Here is a 22,068-nt window from a genome sequence, read left to right on the forward strand (position 1 = left end):
CTCGATGAGGAGGATTGAAACACGTGGACGACTCTTCTCGATGGTGTCAGTGGTGGTTTGGACCCAGAATGGGTGGACTGTAGATCCAATCTGTTGTGGCTTTTTTAGCCTTTGTGTTTAATGGGCTTGCGGTTTGTAGATTTATAATGGGTTTATCCCATGTTTCATAGTCTTGGGCTCTTCTAATATAACTTTGACGGAAAAAAAAAACGTATGAGTATGTATACTGTTTAGGGTTTCTGGTTGCATGTAACCTGTTTTAGAACTAGTTTAGGACTAACATTTGTAATCTGTTTGCTTTAGTTTCATTAGTGGTTGGTTTTCTTCTTGTGGAGGTGTCCCAGAGGACATTGTTTCTGTGCTTTAGGGTTTCTAGTGTAATTTGTTTTGTGGCAATTTGGTTCGGGATCAGCTCTAAACCGGGTCCACTAAGGGTTTTTGAATGGGCTATACGTTTCTTCTAAATTTTTAGTTTTTCAAATCCTATTTTTTCTACATTGTAAAACCCAAAAGCCTATAATTTCTTTTTCAATATAAAGGCCTCTTAAAAATCAAAGAGAAGAAGAGAAGACATAACGTAGCGACACGTGTCATAAACCTAGACCATCAAACGCTACGTGATATAAAAAAAATGGAAAGAAAAGCTTCCGAGAAGATTTATCTTCTTCGTTACCCACAATCGTCCCAACTCCCAAGCGACCCCAAAAGAACATTACTCGAATGCTACCGAAGAAGAAGACAAAAGCACCAGTGGAAGATCATTGTTCGCTCCTCTACGGTGACATGGAAGGTAAACAAGGTTTCTTTGATGAAATTGACTTCGAAGTTTCAACAATCTTATTGGAACTCTCCCACCCCGTCGTGTTCTCTTCCGACCCTCCTCTTTTTCATAAATGGGGTCGCACTAAAAAGAGGTCTTGTACCGTCTTCCTTCGTCCGCCGAAGATTTCACCACCGTGTGCGGAGGTCGCCGAGATGGGAAGTACTTCGAGTTCGTCGTGTTTAACCGGCGACGCAAAGAAAACATATCCTCAAAGCGTAATTCTTATCTTTCTTATTTCTTTATATTTTCTAAATTCTAATTTTTTTCCTCTAGTAGATACTGATTTATTGTTTATTTACACGACAGATTAGAGAAGGTTCTATGACAAATCATAGCTCGAATCTGAAGATTACTTCTCAGACAAAAGCATCATCGTGTTCGGTTCTCGAGGTTGTTGTGCTCTTTATTTTTTTCCATTTTATTTTTGTTTTCATAAAAGATATGAAAGTATCATTTCCATTTCTAAAATATTCTGTGAATATACAGTCAGAGACGGGTTTAATTAGGGCGCAAGTTGGGTTACTACTAGCCCAGCCCATTGGAGAAAATCTGCGTGATCTACAACCGTTGATATACGTTGGTGATCCTACGGCCAACAAGAGAGATCACTTGGAACGACGTGGCTTCGATCTGAACCTTCCAGCAGAAGAAGAAGGTAACCATATATCCACCACAATGGTTGCTGATTTTCAGAGTGTAGTGACTAAAGCTCAAGCAGCTGCCCAAGCAAGACAAAGAAGATTGGGTTTAATTAGATCTAAGAAGCGGTTTAGTAGATTCTTATCTTCCTACCAATTCAAGTAGGAATGGGGTATTAAAAAGAAAACTTTCTGGAAAGATTTTGTTGCTAATATATAGTTTTTATGCGAATATGAAACTAAAGTTGCAAGTTCCATTTTTGAATATGAAATAAAAGCTTAAAATAAAATTATTATTACAAGACAAGGCATTGTGAAGGAAAGTACAAACCAAATAGCAAATACAATAAACAAGTAAAAACCATAAGAAAGTAAATTCAAATACTTTTTTAAACAAACTCAACTTGATATGTATATTATACTTGTAGTAGTTGGCATAGAGAGAATCAAGATTCGTAAGCTTCTTCCTCTTCATCCTCGTACTCGCCCTCTTCCTCAGCAGTAGCATCTTGGTATTGCTGGTACTCAGCAACCAGATCATTCATATTACTCTCGGCTTCAGTAAACTCCATCTCGTCCATACCTTCTCCAGTGTACCAATGCAGAAAAGCCTTACGCCTAAACATAGCCGTGAACTGTTCACTCACTCTCCTAAACATCTCCTGGATCGAGGTCGAGTTTCCGACAAAGGTAGACGCCATTTTGATACCGGTCGGCGGGATGTCGCAGACGCTGGACTTGACGTTGTTTGGGATCCACTCGACGAAGTAGGATGAGTTCTTGTTCTGGACGTTCAAGATCTGCTCGTCGACTTCCTTTGTGCTCATCTTTCCTCTGAACATGGCTGAGGCTGTGAGGTAACGTCCGTGGCGAGGATCAGCTGCGCACATCATGTTCTTGGCGTCCCACATTTGCTGGGTGAGCTCGGGGACTGTGAGAGAGATGTACTGTTGGGAGCCACGGGAAGTGAGAGGCGCGAAACCAACCATGAAGAAGTGGAGACGAGGGAATGGAATGAGGTTCACGGCGAGTTTCCTTAGGTCGGAGTTGAGTTGTCCAGGGAACCTTAGAGAGCAAGTCACACCACTCATTGTCGCCGAGATCAAATGGTTCAAGTCTCCAACTGCAAATGTTATAATAATATACATAAAAATTCTATAAATTAATAATATTGAATCGTCAATATTTTATTATTTTATAGAGTTATTAATTTACAGAAATTTTTAATTTTTAAAGATATTTTTTAATTTTTAGGAACAAGTAAGCGAAGATTAAGAGTAGTTGGTGTACTTACAGCTAGGAGTGCTGAGTTTGAGAGTACGGAAACAGATGTCGTAGAGAGCTTCGTTGTCAAGGACCATGCATTCATCAGCGTTCTCTACGAGCTGGTGGACAGAAAGAGTTGCGTTGTAAGGCTCAACGACTGTGTCTGAGACCTTTGGAGATGGGAAAACAGAGAATGTGAGCATCATCCTGTCTGGATATTCCTCACGGATTTTGGATATCAATAGAGTTCCCATTCCGGAACCTGTGCCTCCTCCAAGGGAGTGGCATACTTGAAACCCTGTAATTACGAAACCAAGAAAAATCAGACACGAAGTATCATCAAGATAGCAAGTGTGAACCAATGTCGACGAACAGATGAACTTCAGTGTTACAGTACAGTGTATTAGATATGAATAATAACGTAGTTAATAGGAGACCATGTCCAAAAGTAACGAGATGTTTTCACAATGATAAAACAAGAATCATGCTGCTAAGTCGCCGACCCTGACCCACTTGCTCTGTTCAATTATCTCATAAAATGATATGTTCCACCTCGACAATATCAACACAACATTAGTAGCGATTAATTAAATTATTCCATGTAGGTAAGGTTCACGTGATTTACTACAATCAGGCCACAATACACACTAAAGCCAAATTAAAACATTGTCTTTTAGACTAAAAGGAAGTTAACTTTTTCTCCAATATAAAACACAATCTAATGACTGCGCTTATATATGTCTGTATAATAATATGTTCAGCAATTATGTAATGACATGTAATATTCGATTTAATATTTGAAAAGTTTAGCCGACAAAAAAAATTGCGGGACAAATCAATAAGTGCTAACAGCTCAGTCTTAACAGTGATTCATAGCTTAATTCAATTAGTCGGTTTGAAAAAAAATTGAATTATTGAAGAAAAAGCATGGTTGTATTAACACTAGAGAGAAAGCAACTAAATAATCACAAAACATGCGTTAAATAGGGTTCATGAGCGCACAAAACCTGTGATTTAATTCTTCTGCAATTTATTTTCTACAGAGAAACGGTGACAAATGTCTACCAAACAAATATTACAGAACAAAGAAAAATGAAATGGTGATAGATGATGATTAATTATGATTGTAGTTCTTTTGTTCTCAAATTAATAATAAACAAGGAAATCCTGACTGAAAATCACTAAACAAAATAAGTCAAAATCGATAATATATATAGAACGTTTGAAAGATCGTTTAGTCAAAGATCCTCAACAAGTGACATATACATTGAAGATCAAGTGAATAATAATAAGACACCGAAACTATACCTTGAAGGCAGTCACAGTTCTCAGCCTCTTTACGGACAACATCAAGAACAGCATCAATAAGCTCAGCACCTTCCGTGTAGTGACCTTTCGCCCAGTTATTACCAGCACCGGACTGACCGAACACGAAGTTGTCGGGACGGAATATCTGACCATACGGTCCCGATCTGATGCTGTCCATCGTACCAGGCTCGAGATCCATAAGGACAGCACGTGGAACGTACCTCCCGCCAGAAGCCTCGTTGTAATAGACATTGATACGCTCGAGCTGGAGATCGGCGGAGTCGCCGTTGTAACGTCCGGTGGGATCAACGCCGTGCTCGTCGCAGATGACTTCCCAGAATTTGGAACCGATTTGGTTGCCGCATTGCCCGCCTTGGACGTGGAGGATCTCTCTCATGGCGTGATTGAAGGAGAGAGAAAGAGGGAGAGAGAGAGATGGAGAGAGATGGTGGAGGAGGAGAAAGGGAGAATAAGAAGGAGGCGCGGGAGAGAGGGACAAATTGACAGCGTGGGGGGGTGGGGGTGGGTGGGGGGGGGGGGGGAGTATGGATCTTGCCAGCTATAACCGTTACTCTTCTCTTTGAATTGAAATATTTATGTTAATAAATATTTTTACCATTTTACATATTATTATTAAATTGTTTTTCTTATAACAAAATAACAAATTAAAAATTAAAATGTATTAATAAATCTAAATTGGTAACTTTATATTTATGTGATACGACGGTTGTATTCTTTTATTTTATAATGCAAAATTATTTTTAGGAAATGTGAGATTACTTAAAAAACTGAAATTCTTTTTTTTTGCATTTAAAACAAAAAACTGGTTCAACACTATCTTCGCTAGCTTTCAATAATTTGTTGCAAGAATCTATACTATTAAAGTAGAATCGCTAATAGGATTCTACCCTTTGTTTTTTAGATAATTACATAGAAATGCCATTATTTTTATTGTCTTTTTAAAATGAATTTCAGCCGCATTAATTGCACCAATCATAATCAAGTGTTTTAAATGCAATTTAATGTAATTTAGGCCCAAACATATTTCAGCATATTTCGGCAATAAAATGAGGGATTTTCAAACCCATTTCGATTTAGATAGCCACTAAGATTTGCCACAAACAATTAGAGAGAAACAACTGAAAGTCTAATACGTGGGCAACTCTATATTATTTCATCAATTGAAGAATGTATACATTTTTATAATAGAATTAAATAAATATCCACTCATTTTAAAATTCATAAAACTTACATTTAGCGTTATTAATTATAAAATTAATTAAAAAAGAGTTATTAATAATAAAATAATTTGGCGAATATCATTGGTAGATTTTTGTATAAAATAATTTTTATTATAAAACCAAACAATAAGAAAACATCAATTTAACTTTAATAGCATTGTATTAGTTTCAACAACAACCAGTGTTTTGAAAACCGGATCGGACCGGCCGGTCAAACCGGTCCGACCGTGACTCGCTGAAGAAGCCGAGTCCGGTTCGATTTAAAACCCGGATTTGATAAAAACCAGTAAAATAGGCTGAAACCAGTAAAACCGGCTGAAACCCGGTAAAACCGTGACCGGTTTAATTTTAAAACCCGGTTCTTGAAAATTAACATATAATTAAGTGTTTTTAATTATTACTAGCTAAAATTTAATATTTTATAATTAGTGTTCAACTATCACTATTTAATTGTTCTAAGAAAAAATGTGAAAAATATATTTTTGACTCTCATATACTATTTTTATTTTACCATATTCTTAAAATTTGAAATGTTAGTTGTAAAAAAAAAAAAATATGATTGTTTTAACTGTAAATCATTTGTTTTTTAAAAAATTTTAGTTTACATACTAATCAGATTTATGTTTGTTGTTTATTTTGAGTTAATAAAAAAAGAATAAAGAAATTATTATATGTAGAAGTAAAGTTTATATAGTATAAATATATAATTATATATATTTTTATATAAATAAAAAACCTGGTTCGACCGGTTGAACCGGTCTAACCAGTCAACCAGTAGCTTCACCGAGTCAATGTCCGGTTCGGTTTTCAAAACATTGACAACAACACATATAAAAAACACATTATAATATTTTTCTTTACAAAAATTTATATGTAACAAAATAAATATGTTATAAAATATAATATTTCAAAAGAGACAATCCCGCGCTTTGAAAGCGCGGGTCAAAATCTAGTATCTTTATTATATCGATATCTAATCATGTATTTCATTGTCTAAATCAAAATTTCAAACTTTTCATACATTAAACTATTATCACCAATTTTTTTTTTATATATGAGTCTCGACGACAAAAAAAAAATCTCTCACCAAAATCACTGTATATCGTGGAATTATTAGACTAATTTTCAATGTAAATAGCATATGGAAGTATAATCCCTATATACTAAAGTACAAGTCACTAGACCAATAAAATTTTGCCACATAGATTAAAAGAAAAAAAATTAAAGAAAAAGCAAATTGAAAACAAAATCGAGAAAGTTAAATGTTTATCACATAAAATCAAAAATATTTTTTCTTGCCACTTCGCCGACCGTTTTCTTTCTAGACCACGATCACCAATGATCAACAATCTAAAAATAACTACCCAATTCTGTTACTTATATTTGTACGAGGCTTTTCTTTATAATTGCATCTTGATACAATAACACATCTTCTCTATTTCTCTAATCCTCAAACCTGATTTTGCAATGCAAGACTTCTTCCCTGAGAGACATTGTCATTCACTTATTCATCATATTTTTATTTGTGTTTGCTTAATATTTTTGGATCTCACTCTGTTCTCTACTTCTATCATCGCTTTGATTTATCAAACCTCACTCACTCACGTGTATGATTTTCTTCAAAAACTCAAGCTTATTAATATGCAGAAACACAAGGTTATCTTCTTTTTCAAAACGAAGATGTGAGACAGAAAAGATAAAATGGATATATCAAAGTTTTTCTTTGTCCCATATTTTACTCTTCAAAAGTCTCTTTATTTTTGTATGCTTAAATTTTGTTAATCTTACAATTAATAGATAATGATTGACAATGCAGGTTTCAAAAGATGTAAAGAGATCAAGAGAATCTAACACTACCCAAAAAGACTATCAACAAAATTGAAGTTACAGGTATAAATATCATATTTTACTAAAAATTTTATCGTAAAAAGTATCATATTAGTAAACTATGTCTACAAGGAAAAGATTTCTGAAAGGAACATTTTTTTCTAGGTATCGTATTTTGTATTGTTTCTCTCAGATTGGTGTTTGTTTCTTTTTGTTCTGGCAAAGATAAAGTAAAAATCATGATGATAATATCTAGAATATCATTCTTTATGCGAGTTCTTTTGAAATTTTACCTGAATAGCAAGTACATATTTCTTGGTTTATTTACTAAATAAAAATCATTATAATAAGTAGAGAAACTAGAATAAGATTTTATATTTTCTTTTATATAGGAAAGATAATTGGTGTAAGAAAAACATAAAAAAGCTAACACAAATTTTGCAACCAAATAAAATGAATTAAAAATTTAAATTAAATTTAGAAGAAGACTATTCATCACTTAGTGCGTCTAAAAAATAAGAGACGGTAACTATTATCCTAATAGAAATTAAGTATATATATATATATATTTTTTTTTTGTTGTCTACAGATATTGCAATATGCTGAGTATTAAGCATTAACATGGCAATACATTTGCTAAAAACACATTGTTTTAATATAATAAACTAATCATTTCCCGTACGCAGTACGGGTGGAACACTAGTAGTAATAATATATTGCATAGAACACAATAATCTTTCTAGATAATCAATCTTGTTCTTGAATATTGACCCACCAGATGTATGTTGTACTACTCAAACTTCACTGGAGCTCAACCCCTGATCGTAGTCTTTGATCGAAGGCAACAACAATGTGAACCATAAAATAAGTAACAGTTACATAAATGCATAAACACAAGAGTAACAGTTACATAAATGCATAAACACAAGAATACGAAACGAATACAGCAACTTGTATTTAGTATCAAAGATGTTTGAGTGACATAGCACATGGTAGCAAGATGTAATAGCGATCTGGAGATCTTGAATACATATACATATTTCTATGATAATGATAAAAACATAATAATTGAGATTGCTTGAATAATCGTATATTTTTTTGCTCACACACCGATTGTTTTTTTTTGGATCTATCATGCATTATAGACAACACCAAAAAATTATAGGTAGAAAAATAATAATGTCATAGCACATGTAGACTGTAGTGAGATCTGAGATTTGATCATTTATTTTTATTATTATGTCATGTTCGATCTACTGTTTTTATGTACGTCAAGATCAATAATTGAACATGTCAATATAGGATCCTATTACATTTATATTTGCTTCCAACCTATTGTGAAAATGTTACTGATAGAGACGTTAATGAAATGGGAGCACGTTAGCTGTATGCCTGTATCCATAATAAGAAAAAGAAAACTATAGTTTCGTAAGCCCAGACTAAACCCACTTTCAACTTTAATCGAAGTTATGGATTGACAAAAAAAAAAAAAAAAAAAGTTTCGTAAATTTTCCATTTGGGGTGGTGCGTGTTCGCTCGATCAGTAGTCCATGCTTAAATACCAATGGGCTGAGATGGGCCGGTTGAGTGAGAAATATAAAGTGGGCCGAAATAGGTAAGCGCGTGGCGGTATAAATTAGCCGGCTATATTTGTTTCTTATTATTATTCGGTTTATATTTCTTATCAAAGTGTTATTTGTCTTCCTTACTATAAATGGGATTCAATTGATGAGATTGGATCTAAAATTCTCACGACGGTCATCTGATTCTAGTAATGCACCGATCCTAATATTTTCCGATGATAATATCCATTCATCTCAGATCCTCCTTTTGCTTGGTGGTGTTATATCTGATGGACCCTCAAGTGATATCATTACCCTTGCTTTATGTGATCTCAACGTTTCACATGCATTGATTGCCCATGGCTATCCAGTGTTGCTGCCACCAAAATCGATAAACCTTACTTTCTTAATCAGTTAAAAACTACTCATACATTATTACACACTTAGTCGGTCTAATTAATAAACCGGGTTGAATAGCGATAAGTTCAATCGGGCTAGTTTCTGAATCTACCATCCCTCTGTAGGATCATGAAGTTTGAGGATCTCTTTAACCTCATCCTCGTGTTTGATACTCTTGCCAGCTTATATGTTTTACATGACGTAAACCTTAAACACTGATGATCTCTTATTATGCACACAAAAAAACAAGACTGCGTTTGTGTATGATTAGAGATACTGATATGATTAATGTGACTTTATATGCCATTTCTAAAAAGAAATCACGTGGTTGAAATGCAAAAAGGCTTCTTCGCGTCCAAGCCCATTAATAAGAATACCACCAGGAGTTGCTAAAGTGATACCATTGTCAAGTGAAGTTGTTAACAGATTGTATGCCTTTCTCTGCACCCCTATCACTCGATTGGTCACTTGTGGATATCATAACTATCTGTACTCTATCACTCGATTAAACTATGGGCTTATTCATTACTTTTCTCCTTTGTATCTTTTTATCTTTCACAGTTCACACCACGTTTAAAAACAGTTAAAAGTAACAACATTTTCACACTTGACAAAAAATATCTAGCAGATACTTATCCAGAAACTGATTTTATTGTTGAACCAACAATTTTTTTTTGGTGGGAAGCCGGGGATGTACTGTTGCTCAATCAAGCGCAAAGATATTATATGGATTCTCCAATATAATCAGAGGGCCCGCGGCTATCACCAAAGACGTTGAAACATCCACTAGAGTTCAATGCCTAGCTGTTCTGAAAATGAAATGATAATGTTATAAATCATATGGTCTTACACTTTGAAGTTCGTCATCATTTTTGTACTATAAGTCAAGGCGCTTGATTATTTGTTACTTGCAAAAAATCACATATGTGTGTATCCTTGTCTCTACTGAAATTCATGTCAGTGTAAAGATGGATAAAGTAATTGTGTTTCACACGTTTACCTGATTAAAAATCGTAATTGCGTAATTATTCAGTAAAGTTAAAAGAATCCTGAAACATAAATTACTTTACGTTTTGTAGATATTTTTAAATAAAAAAGTGGAGGTCAAAAGGTGGTTGAATGTTTTCGTTGAAAAACATCAATCAAATACCAACAACACATTCTGGTAATAATATAAACCATTTTCAAACCAGACCTTAGACTAAATACATTATCGTATAGTTCTAATAATCTCTATAATATTATTTGAGAAGTCAGTTTCATATGTGTCGCGCTCACGTTGATTCTCATGATGGTTGATTACGTGAATACCCTTGATGAATTAATTTTAGTTATACCTAATTATCATTACTAAAAATTGTTTAGTTTCTTTTTTATTAATAAAGCTTTAATTATATTTTTATTATAGTTTATTTATTTTATAAACCTATATATATAGTAAAAAGGAAATATCTATAAAATATATAGATTTTGTATATACAAAAAAACGAATTTATTTTTTCCTACTTTATATTTTCGCTAAAAACATAAATAAAAAAGTGAATATCTAATAATTTTCAAAATATATAGGTGTATATATATAATTAAAAAATAGTTAAGATAATTTTTAAGAAAACATATTTTTATAATGATTATATTTTTGATTAATTGATTTTAAGAAAATTAATTTCAAACAACGTAAAGTGATCATCTAATATCATTAAGAAAAATTATAAATTAAAATTATTTTTTACCTAACTTTCATTGATTAAATTATAAAATGTATTCACAATTCTAAACAAGTGATTATTTACCAATTATTATGATTTAGTTTTTTTATAAATATTCATATATGTACATGAATTTTCAAATATTATAAAATATGTTCATGAATGCAACTACAACATTTTCTGTGTGTTTTTATCTTTTTAAAAATAAACTTACCAAATTTTATAAGATTTATAAAATATATTACAAATATAAAAGGATGAACTGAACTAAATTAAGCTAAGAATAGTAATCCAATTTTAATATTATTAAAGTAAAAAAAATAGTTGTCCAATTTGAAATAATAGATGCAAAACATACCCAACAATGAACACTTGAACTGTCCAAAATATTATGTTTGAAATAAGATATCTAATTAAGATGAAAACACACGGATAGATACAACCTTTTGAATTTCTGGGTGTAACTACCTTACGAATTTGAAATTAATCAATGAAGTTTTGAAATATTTTGAATTGGTTTGCTTATTCAATTCTCAATCTCTTAGCACATTAATTTATTTTATATAATTTCTCCAAAATAACATATATTAATATTTTAAAATATTAGAAATAATTATTAATGCAATTCCAGCTTTATATTTCTTTTCTCAGAAAACATATATTAAATTATAAAAACTTGTATAAATATATTTACAAATCTAATAAAATGAACCAAACTAAATGAAATTAATCTAATTTTAACTTAATTAAAAAGTGTTGTTTACTTTCAAACCAAATATGGAGCTTAACGATACCATACATGAATTAATCCAAATTACTATAAATAGAATCGCATATCTAATTAAGATGAGAACATAGTGATACTTAATATTATTTTCATGATATAAATTAAAATAACTTAAAAGTTATGAACAAATGTATAGATATATCTATATAATGATATATATACAATTCCCTTTATTCATCATAAATATAAGTTATAAAGTTACTTGAAAGTTATAAGAAACATATGTAAATATTTTACAATTATCATGATTTGATTATTTTATAAGTATTTATTTCCGTGCATGAGCACGGGAGAATGACCTAGTGAACCGATTAAATATCAAAACTAGCTCAACATGTCCTTACTATAGTAGTAAAATCTTTTTCATAATGCAGCAGGTGCTTTTCTTAGTCCCAACGGTTAAAAAGTCACCATCCAGTCGCGTGTAGACACGTAAGCAGGCGTACTAGAAGCCACCAATTACGGTATACACATGATCACTACCGACATAGAAGAAAACTATTGGAATATGCTTCTTCTATAAATCAGACATCATCTTCGTCATCTCTCTTTCGCCCTGAGAATCCTCCTTTATATAAAAAAAAAAAGAAGAAGAAACAGAGCAATATAAAATACTAAAAAAGCTTAACACCAATCAATGGCTCTCCCATTGCCATTGATCTTCCTCATGTTTTGGTTATCAGCAAGAGTTGAATCAACCAGCTTCATCATGGAGAACAAATGCGAGTACACAGTCTGGCCGGGACTCCTCTCCAACGCCGGAGTTCCCCCACTTCCGACGACCGGCTTCGTCCTCCAAAAAGGCGAGGAGCGAACAATCACCGCTCCAGCTTCATGGGGCGGTCGTTTCTGGGGAAGAACGCTATGCTCCACCGACGCCGCCGGCAGATTCTCCTGCGCCACCGGAGACTGCGGCTCCGGGACCCTCGAATGCTCCGGCTCCGGCGCCGCGCCGCCCGCCACGCTGGCCGAGTTCACGCTCGACGGATCCGGCGGCCTCGATTTCTACGACGTGAGCCTCGTCGACGGCTACAACGTCCCGATGCTCGTCGTCCCTCAGGGAGGCTCGGGGCAGAACTGCAGCAGCACTGGGTGCGTCGTGGATCTGAACGGGTCGTGTCCGTCGGAGCTGAGGGTGACGGGGGCCGACGGGGGGAAGCAGTCGATGGGATGCAAGAGCGCGTGCGAGGCGTTTCGGACGCCGGAGTATTGCTGCAGCGGCGAGTTCGGGACGCCTGATAAGTGTAAGCCGTCGGAGTACTCGCTGGTGTTTAAGAACGCTTGTCCACGTGCGTACAGCTACGCTTACGATGATCAGAGCAGTACCTTCACATGCGCCAAGTCCCCTAACTACGTCATCACCTTCTGCCCTGCTCCAAACACGAGGTAAAATTCCATTTATACCCTTACTGTTTCACTACTCATGTAAAGATTAAGGTTAGGTGCGGGAAGTAATTTTGTCAAAATAGAACAGACTTCAAATTTACTACATTGGCATTTAATGAATGTACCTTGCCGTCGAAGTCATTTTAGTTTTGTTAGATTGTTTTCTTGTCATTTATTGTCACTGGATTTTTTCTTTTTTTGCTTTCTACTGCAAAAAGAAAAGAGATGGGTGCTCATTACGATTTTATTTCAATATGTTTTTTCCAAAATTATTTTAATTTACCATCGGACATGGGCATCGGGCGCAGAGATAGATTTATTGGGATGTGGATACTTAACGGCCCATCAATAATTTTAATGTTTACCCAATATCAACGCGACGCGTGGTCAAGCATTTACCTAACGTCTAAGTTTTGTTTTTGTCCGTGGCAGTCAAAAATCATCTCAAGATCAGAGCCCAGACACAAAACCGACGACACCACCAGGAACGTCTACAACTCCTGCTGGGGGAAGTACGACGTGGACGCCGGAAGATACGTCGATGATATACGAAGGAGCTCTAGATCAGAGCAAATCATCACCCTCGTCGTGTCATCTCTCGTTATATGGAATCATTGTCACACTTGCGCTGGCCTTTTGTCGGATGTGGTGGCTCTTTTGACCTAACTTTTCTTACTTTGGTCTCCCGCGGTAAACACTGAATCAGGACAATGTGGGCCCTCACAAAAGCCTTATCTCTTCCTAGCCCATGTGACTTTTTTCCAAGAACGAGTCGGATGAGTCTGAGTTATAAGAGGTTGCAGTGGAAAGCTTTACTCAAATTACAGAACTAACGTTCATGAGAGGATTCTTGTTTTTTTGGTGGGGAACATGTGGGCAAAGAAAGTGGGCTGCTTGTGGACTTCAAAAAAGACGGGAATCATATTTGTTTAATCTTTAATGAAATTATTTTTAGGATTATAATATAATGTACACTATATAAAGTAATCTATAAATTTTAAGTTAATTTATTGGAGAAATGGGGGAATATTTCATTTGTTTGTTATCTAGTGATTTGCGTCGGCCATTAGAGACATTGAGATGAATAATTACTCTTATTATATACATGTGTTTTGTTCTTGTCTCAAAAGTTATAAACTGACTTACTAAACGCATGATAGACATAAGAAATTCATAGATTCTCTGTTAGTAATGGAAAAAATGTAAATCATAAGTGATGTGGTAACCACTAGCTGAGAGAAAGATTAAATTGATAATATGGATTAAGGGTGAGTTGATGATGATGAGGCCTTTGGTAGTGGGGGGTGGGAAACTTATAAATATAACCAAGTGTCCATTTCACTGCCAATGATTTGACAAAAAATCCATATGAGTAAAGCCATCATGGAAGATATACTACACATGCTTAATTCATCCCTCTCTAATGAATAAAGAAAAAAAATAACAAGACGGGTCCAGACTAAAGCCCATTTTTAATTGACAGAGGCCCATTATAGTGATGATGATGCTAAATCTAAACTATTAAGACTGAAGTACACTTAACTATCTAAACTATTAAGACTGAAGTACACTTAACTATGTCCTCTTAAAGTTGCTCAAATATTACAAAGGACTGCCACTGCATTTAAAATAAATAATTAATCTAAATTACTATTATTCTAACCGGATTTGGCCAGATTTGGCTGGATGATTTACTTACCAAACTTTCTTTTTCTGACATCACTTACCAAAAACTTAAAATGTACGTTTAATATCCTGTGCATTGTAGTTTTATATCTTATATATTATACACATGACATTAAAAAAACACCTGTCGATTGTTAGTGAGTCACCGCATTTGTATTTTTAATTTTAATAATAGCATTTACATTAGAGAATATTTTATATATACAATGTAATACTTGCACAAATAGATTAACATTTGGGTTGATATATAGATTCAAAATTGTCATCAATAACGATCCACTTAATCATTTATAAAACACAGTAATTACCAATGGTTTAGAAATTTATAATGATTTTATAAATTTAAAACAATGAAAACAATCAATAACCATTATTAAAAAATATTTTCAATATATATAAGAAAAATACAACAAAAAGATTAATTTCATATACTAATTTAAATTATAGTTTTTATATTTGACATTAAACTTGAAGAATATAATATATATGATTATTTATAAGATGATACATATAAAATACTATTATTTATATGATTATTTATATGATGGACCAATACAATTAATTATATGATGACATATATAGGATACATAATAGTGACTAGGACTAGACGTTCAAGTATCCATTCCGTTCGTGGTCAAAGATTTCAACCCCGTTCATATATTTCTAAATTTCAGTTCGAATTATCACTAGGGCTGGGCGTTCAGATATCCATTCGGGTTCGTTTCAGATCTGTGTTTTGGATTTCTGGGATCAAAAATTTCAGTCTCATTCATATATTTTTAAATTTCAGTTTGAATTACATTCGGATCTTTGCGGATTCAGTTCGGGTTCATATAACCCATTTAAATTATTTTTTTTAAATTCACTATATATTTTGAATTTCTTAAAATCTATAAATAAAACAATATATTGTATATAAATTTGAATAACATATGTCAGAATACCTAAACTTAACATATAAATTGGTTTAGTTTAAATTTTGGATCAAAAATCAAAAATTATTTTAAATATTTTTGCTGTTTTGAGTGTACTTCCACTAAGTTAGATATTTATATTTGACTATTTTATATATTTTCAAGTATGTAAACCAACCTAAAAGTATCATATATATTCTGGATATTTTTATATACATTAAAACGAAAAATAATTAATATATATATATATATATATATATAAGTATATAAATCTTTTTCGGATACAGAACAAATATCCAAAATACTTTGGTTCGAATTGGTTATGGTTTCAGTTGTCTAAATATTAAAATTTTGATAGTTTAGATATTTAATCAATTTTGGTTAGAGTTTGGTATTATTTTTTTGGATCGTGATCGGTTCGATTCTTCAGATTTGAATTTTTTATCCAGTTTTGATATTGACTTGAAAAATAAATAGCAATATATTTCTGAAATATACACCCGCACGGGTGTGCGGGTCAAAATCTAGTGTTTCTTGTTTTTGAATTACAAAATGATTTTTGGAATTGTTATAGAATTTGGTTACATATTGTATATGCTTCTTGATGTAGAGACCAAAAGCACACGCCACAATGTAATAAAGGATCTTTGGGTCTTACCATAATGAACTTGTGGAATCTTAAATCTGTATGTATGTTAATATCTAGAATAAAATATTGGTAGAATCTAGCAGATGAAGATTTGTTTTATGAGAAGAATGAAGAAAGTAATCGCCCTTGGATTGGCTCCATTTTGAAAGCTCATGGAAAAGAATTTCGATTTCTGTGGACAGTGTTAGGGCTGGGCGTTCGGGTACCCATTCGGATTTCGGTTCAGTCCATTCGGGTTTCGGGTTTTCGGGATCAAAGATTTCAGCCCCATTCGGATATTTCTAAATTTCGGTTCGGGTTCGGTTCGGATCTTTGCAGGTTCGGTTCGGGTTCGGATAACCCATTTAAAATGTTTTTAAATTTTCAAAATTCATTATATACTTTAAATTTTCAAAATCTATAAGAAAGATAATATATTACATATAAATTTTCATAACATATATGTCAAAATACTTTAATTTAACATATAAATTGGTTTTCTTTGAATATTTGGATAAAGAATCAATAGATATTTAACTATTTTGGTGTTTTCAATATACTTTAGCTATTTTAAACATTTACTTTTAACTATTTGCATATATTTTCCGAGTATTTTGGAAAACTTAAAGGTTCTTATATATTTTTAATATTTTTAATATACATTATATATAAAAATAATGTATATATTTAAGTATACAAATTTATTTCGGATACATTCGGGTATCCAAACTATTTCGGTTCGGATCGGGTTCGGTTTCGGTTCTTTAAATACCGAAATTTTGAACCCGTTCGGATATTTAATCAATTTCGGTTCGGATTCGGTGATACTTTTTCGGATCGGATTCGGTTCGGTTTTTCGGGTTCGGATTTTTTGCCCAGCCCTAGACAGTGTTATAGCAGTTTAAGGGACCAATAACTTAATACACATGAAAGTTTAAAAGCCATCATCAATAATAAGCATACTGATCGCATTACAGACCCCAGTAGATAAGAAGATATACAAATCGAACACATAAGTACACAGCAAATATACAAACAACTCGAAAGTAATTTAAAACCACATATGTCCCCACTTAGAGACCACAAAACAAAAAAATATTAGCATTACACACAACTGACAACACATCTTATTATTTTCTTCATTAGTCTTTGATCGGCTCAGAAGGAGATCAAGTTAGTCACAGACTTTGGAGCGTTAGTGAGCATGTGCACAACTTCCCTCATCGTAGGCCTTGACGCTGCCTCATCCTCCACGCACATCATCGCTATCTTGAACACATGAACCACACTGGTCAACGGGTAACCAGTCAACCTCTGGTCAACGATCGCAACAACAGTGGCTGCATCAGACGACGGCTGAGGTATCTCACCCTCCGTGTTCCTCACCCACCTCACTATATCCACTCCTTCTCCAAACTCACCAACCGGTTTCTTCCCAGCTATCAGCTCCAATAACACCACTCCAAAACTATACACATCACTCTTCTCGTCCACTTTGAGAGTGTATGCATACTCTATCAACACCAAAGCAAACAAGGATTAGTACATATTTTAAATGTTAAGCTCATGTTCATTTGCGTGTCACAAAACAAATTGCAATTTGAGATTAGTTGTTTGTTATATAATAAATCATGTTTAAACCAACCTGGAGCGATGTAACCATAGGAGCCAGCTATTGAAGACATACACTCAGAAGCAGCACCGTCCACTAAGAACTTAGCAAGCCCAAAATCAGCAACATGGGCTTCAAAATCAGAGTCCAGTAGAATGTTATTGGACTTAACGTCTCTATGCAAGATCAACGGCGAACAGTCATGATGAAGATAACACAGTCCTTTCGCCGCTTCAACGGCTACTCTGTGCCTCGTCTCCCACTGAAGATGACCGCCTTTGGACCCGTGCAAAAGCTCGCCGAGGCTCCCGTTAGGCATGTACTCGTACAGAAGCAGGTTCGTGTCCTTGTTCGCCACGTAGCCGAGTAGCCTCACGATGTGACGGTGGCGGATTCTCCCTAGCGTCTGAATCTCCGCCGTGAACCCGTGGTCGCTCCTCCCGGTTCCACGTCCCACCAAGCGTTTGATCGCGACGTCTACGTTGTTCGGCATGGATCCTCGGTAGACGATCCCCGCTCCTCCTTTCCCGATTATGTTCTCTTCCTGAAGGCACTCCAGGACGTCTTCCGCCTTGAAATCGAGTCGCTGGAAGGCAGTTAGCTTCCATGAGAGAGATCTCTCGTGTCTCTTCTTGTTCATCTGGCGAATCGCGACGCTGATGATGATCAGCGCCGTGATCGCCGCGATGATCGTGATGGCGATCCTCGACGGCGAGAAGAGCGACGCGTGGATGCGGTCGGAGGTTTGTCCGGGACGCGTTAGGCAGGAGACGTGGTGAGGGAGGCAGAGGTAAGGGTTCCCGGCGAAGGAAGTGTCGTTGAAGACTAGGAACTGGCCGCCGAGTGGTACTCTCCCGGAGAGGTCGTTGAAGGAGAGATCGAGAGTGGTTAAGCTCGTCATCTTCCCGATTCCGATCGGGATGGAACCGGTGAGTTGGTTCCCGGAGAGATTGAGAGTTCCCAAGTTAATCACGTCGTGGATGTCTTTAGGAATATCTCCGCCGATTCGGTTACGGCTGAGATCGACGGAGATTAAGGAAGTGCATCGGGAGATTGAGTCAGGGATGTCGCCGGTTAAGTTGTTAGCGCTCGTGTTGATCTTAGTGAGATGCTTTAACTCGAAAACTTCTTTAGGAATACTCCCGCTAAACCGGTTCCGGTCTAATAACAGATCTTGTAGATTTTTAAAATTACCGATAGCCGGGGGGATTAAACCGGTAAACCAGTTGTTAGACAGGTAGATATGATCGAGAACGTCGCCGGACATCTCCCCCGGAAGCTCCCCGGAGAAGAAGTTATCGGTGAGTTCGATGATCGTAGCTAGTGGTAAGTTGAATAATCCCGCCGGAACCGTTCCGTTGAGGAGATTCTTGACGATTCTGATCTTGTTTAACGATTTGCATTGACCTAGCTTCTCCGGGATGGAGCCGAAGAAGAAATTGTTGGAGAGGACCAGCGCCTCCAGCTTTCCACCTCTGCATAGATCTATTGGGATGAGTCCGGTGAGATGGTTATCAGAGACGTCGATCTTTTTAAGATTCCCGTTCCGGCCGAGATTCGCCGGTAGCTCTAGCGTGAAGTTGTTCTCCCAGACCTGGAGGACTTGGAGGTTCGGCATGTCTCCGATGAAGTCCGGTATCGGCCCGTGGAGATTGTTTCTGAAGAGGTTGATGAGAGTGATGTTTCCGAGGGAGATGAAGCTCTGAGGGATCTCTCCGGTTAGCTGGTTTATTGATAGATCGAGAGATTTTAAGCTGATTAAACCGGAGAGTTCTTGTGGGATGTTTCCGGTTAAGTTGTTGATGTGGAGGAACAGCGTGTGCAAGTGTTTTAGGTTGCTCAGAGTCGTGGGAATCTCTCCGGTGAGAGTACAGCTCGCCATGTCGAGGATCTCTAGGTTCGTTAATTCACCGAACTCGGGGGGAACGCCGCCGGTGTAGCTGTTGAAGTAGCCGACGTACATTTCTTTGAGATTCTTGAGGCGTGACAAGAACGCCGGGGGTTTACCGGAGAGTCCGTTTCCGTTGAGGCCGAGATACTCCAAGCTTTGGATGTCTCCGTAGCTCTCTGGAATCTCTCCGGTTAAGAAGTTCCCTCCGAGAGAGAGGTGTCTCAGCTTCTCGAGCCGGGGAATCTCCGGCGGTAACGGCCCGGTGAAATTGTTGTTGTACGCGTCGAGGACTTCGAGGTCGACCATGGAAGCGAGAATCTCTCCGGGGAAGGTTCCGTTGAGGTTTGCGTTGTTGGAGATGTTGAGAACCTTGAGAGAAGTGAGGCTCTTCATCTCCAGCGGCAAAGTACCGGAGAAGTTATTCGCAGCTAACGTCAGATTCACCAAACGGTTTAGGTTCCCAATCTCCGGTGAGATGGTCCCGAACAAGGGAGTGAAAGAGACGTTGAGGGAGATGACGCGAGCGTCTCCGTCGCAGGACACGCCGGAGAAAGAACAGTGAGCTGTGGGGGAAGTGGAGTGAACCCAGTCGTGGAGGCCGCGGCCCTTGGGGCCAGTCATGGAGGATTTGAGGTTGAGGAGATGGTCCATGTCAGTGGAAGCGAAGCATGGTGAGAAACATAGAAGATGCAGAAACAGAAGGTGAGTTTTCAAAAGTCTCATCTCCATTTTTATTTTTTTTCTTTTCAAAGCTGTCTTCTCAGAGAGAATAAGAAGTTAGCGTGAGTCTTATGCGATAGGATGAGTACACACATATATGCAGAACATTACAATGGCATATTATGAAGAGGATGGAGAAGAGGAATCGTAGTGGTACTGTTCTAAAATACTGCTAGACTTTCAGAGAGAATATTATTACTTTTTAATCTTTTTTTTATATGACTTTGAATGAGAATAAATATGCCACTAGAAATAATGCGCTTTAAAAACCTTTTTTTTCCTAATGCATCTCGTAATTTTTTTGAAAATAATTTGTAATGGTTATTCTCTAGATTTATGAAATTATCATACGGATATAAAGTTATAAACGGGTAAAAGGACATCCAGCTTCTAGATATGAACTACAACTAGCAGTCAACACATCATATGTGTCAGTGGTTCATAGGCCTTTTTATATCTCGCATTCTATTTTTTTAAAGGGTGCTCAGATAATATTTATAGAAATTATTACAGAGTTGCTGGTAAATTTCAAACCTGAAACCAAAAATATTTAATATCAGTTTCGTGTCAAATTTCATTTAAACATGTGAATTTTAGACATTATCTATGGTTTTTTTCTCGGCTAACTAAGTAATAGTGCTCAAATTGTAATGCAGACCCATAATCCACTTCTACACGTGCAGATTTTTTTTTTTTTGAGCACGTGCAGATTCAACATACACTTTTTTTTTTAAGACTTTAAAGAAATTTTTACCGCAGTGTTTTCTAAACTTTTTCTTTCACAGTTTTTACAGACAAAGTTGTTTGGTTAATAGCCGCCACTACACTAGACATGGAAAACCGGGAAAACGTCGTCTTCGTCTTCTGTCTTCTTTCCACTGTTAAATCTTCTGACACTATTTAAATCGAGAAAGTTTATCTTTTTGGTTATATATATCAAAATAAATGGATATCTTCACGGCGTTTAAAATGTAACGGGAGAACGAAACCGCTAGTACATAGAATGACTATGATCTGAACTGACCGTTATAGACCATAGACAGGACTTAACTTTACGTTCCCTGGCTATAGCTGCTGTGGTTTCTTTCTTCTTATCGCCGTCTTGTCATCTCAGCCAGCTTCATCCGACGACGTTTTCTTTTCATCGTCACGTGATTATGAAAATGGAAAAATATTATTAAAAAAATCTTAAAAAGACAAAGAAGGGAGTTAATGGGCTTATTAAGTAGGGCCTAGTTATTAAATGGCCCGTAGAGAAAGTTTGTCTGTGTCCGTCCTTTCCTAAAGACACAAATTTGCCCCTTCTATTTTGGCTTCAATCGAATAGTCAACGCTCCATTTCTTGTCTTTGTCTACACTCACTCTTCTTGTAGACCTTCTTCTGCTGTGCTTCAGGGTCCCCACGTTCTGTGTTATTTACCTTTGGTTTTGCAAATCTCTCTGACTTTACCCTTATCTTCTCTCCTGTAGTTGAAAAAAAAACTATGTTGTTGTTTTTTACCTTCTGAAGATCGTTGGTTTGTTAATAATGGGTAATCATAAATAATATTGTAGCGGAAACGAAACGCTCGAATATCACACTTATCTTTGTTAGAACAAATAATCTGTTATTAGTTTAGAAACATTGAAAGTTCTAGCGACTTTGACATATCTAGTCTATCAATGGACAAA

General features: G+C 35.7%; 4 protein-coding genes and 1 non-coding gene across 5 annotated transcripts; 3 read left to right on the forward strand and 2 right to left on the reverse strand.

Moving 5' to 3' along the window:
- Nucleotides 1-598: 598 nt before the first annotated feature.
- Nucleotides 599-1,758, forward strand: LOC108817909 (uncharacterized). The gene is made up of 3 exons (XM_018590738.2): nucleotides 599-1,038; nucleotides 1,130-1,213; nucleotides 1,310-1,758. The coding sequence occupies exons 1-3, from the start codon at nucleotides 721-723 to the stop codon at nucleotides 1,625-1,627; spliced, it is 720 nt and encodes a 239-aa protein (XP_018446240.1). The 5' UTR covers nucleotides 599-720; the 3' UTR covers nucleotides 1,628-1,758.
- Nucleotides 1,734-4,491, reverse strand: LOC108817908 (tubulin beta-1 chain). The gene is made up of 3 exons (XM_018590737.2): nucleotides 4,036-4,491; nucleotides 2,756-3,025; nucleotides 1,734-2,584 (listed from the first exon to the last, which is right to left on the reverse strand). Exons 1-3 carry the CDS (start codon nucleotides 4,430-4,432, stop codon nucleotides 1,908-1,910), a joined length of 1,344 nt encoding a protein of 447 aa, XP_018446239.1. The 5' UTR covers nucleotides 4,433-4,491; the 3' UTR covers nucleotides 1,734-1,907.
- Nucleotides 4,492-8,821: 4,330 nt separating this feature from the next.
- On the forward strand, nucleotides 8,822-8,907 carry LOC130498215 (small nucleolar RNA Z161/Z228). The gene has a single exon (XR_008937136.1). It is a non-coding gene; the product is annotated as a small nucleolar RNA Z161/Z228 (small nucleolar RNA).
- Nucleotides 8,908-12,099: 3,192 nt separating this feature from the next.
- Nucleotides 12,100-13,956, forward strand: LOC108834650 (thaumatin-like protein 1b). The gene is made up of 2 exons (XM_056991040.1): nucleotides 12,100-12,946; nucleotides 13,379-13,956. Exons 1-2 carry the CDS (start codon nucleotides 12,198-12,200, stop codon nucleotides 13,605-13,607), a joined length of 978 nt encoding a protein of 325 aa, XP_056847020.1. The 5' UTR covers nucleotides 12,100-12,197; the 3' UTR covers nucleotides 13,608-13,956.
- A 3,149-nt stretch (nucleotides 13,957-17,105) lies between these two features.
- LOC108817525 (receptor protein kinase CLAVATA1) lies at nucleotides 17,106-20,595 on the reverse strand. The gene is made up of 2 exons (XM_018590245.2): nucleotides 17,820-20,595; nucleotides 17,106-17,688 (listed from the first exon to the last, which is right to left on the reverse strand). The coding sequence occupies exons 1-2, from the start codon at nucleotides 20,404-20,406 to the stop codon at nucleotides 17,333-17,335; spliced, it is 2,943 nt and encodes a 980-aa protein (XP_018445747.2). The 5' UTR covers nucleotides 20,407-20,595; the 3' UTR covers nucleotides 17,106-17,332.
- Between the last annotated feature and the right edge of the window lie 1,473 nt (nucleotides 20,596-22,068).

Source organism: Raphanus sativus, chromosome 7 (genome assembly GCF_000801105.2).
Source record: "Raphanus sativus cultivar WK10039 chromosome 7, ASM80110v3, whole genome shotgun sequence".
In the NCBI taxonomy this organism is placed as follows: Eukaryota; Viridiplantae; Streptophyta; class Magnoliopsida; order Brassicales; family Brassicaceae; genus Raphanus; species Raphanus sativus.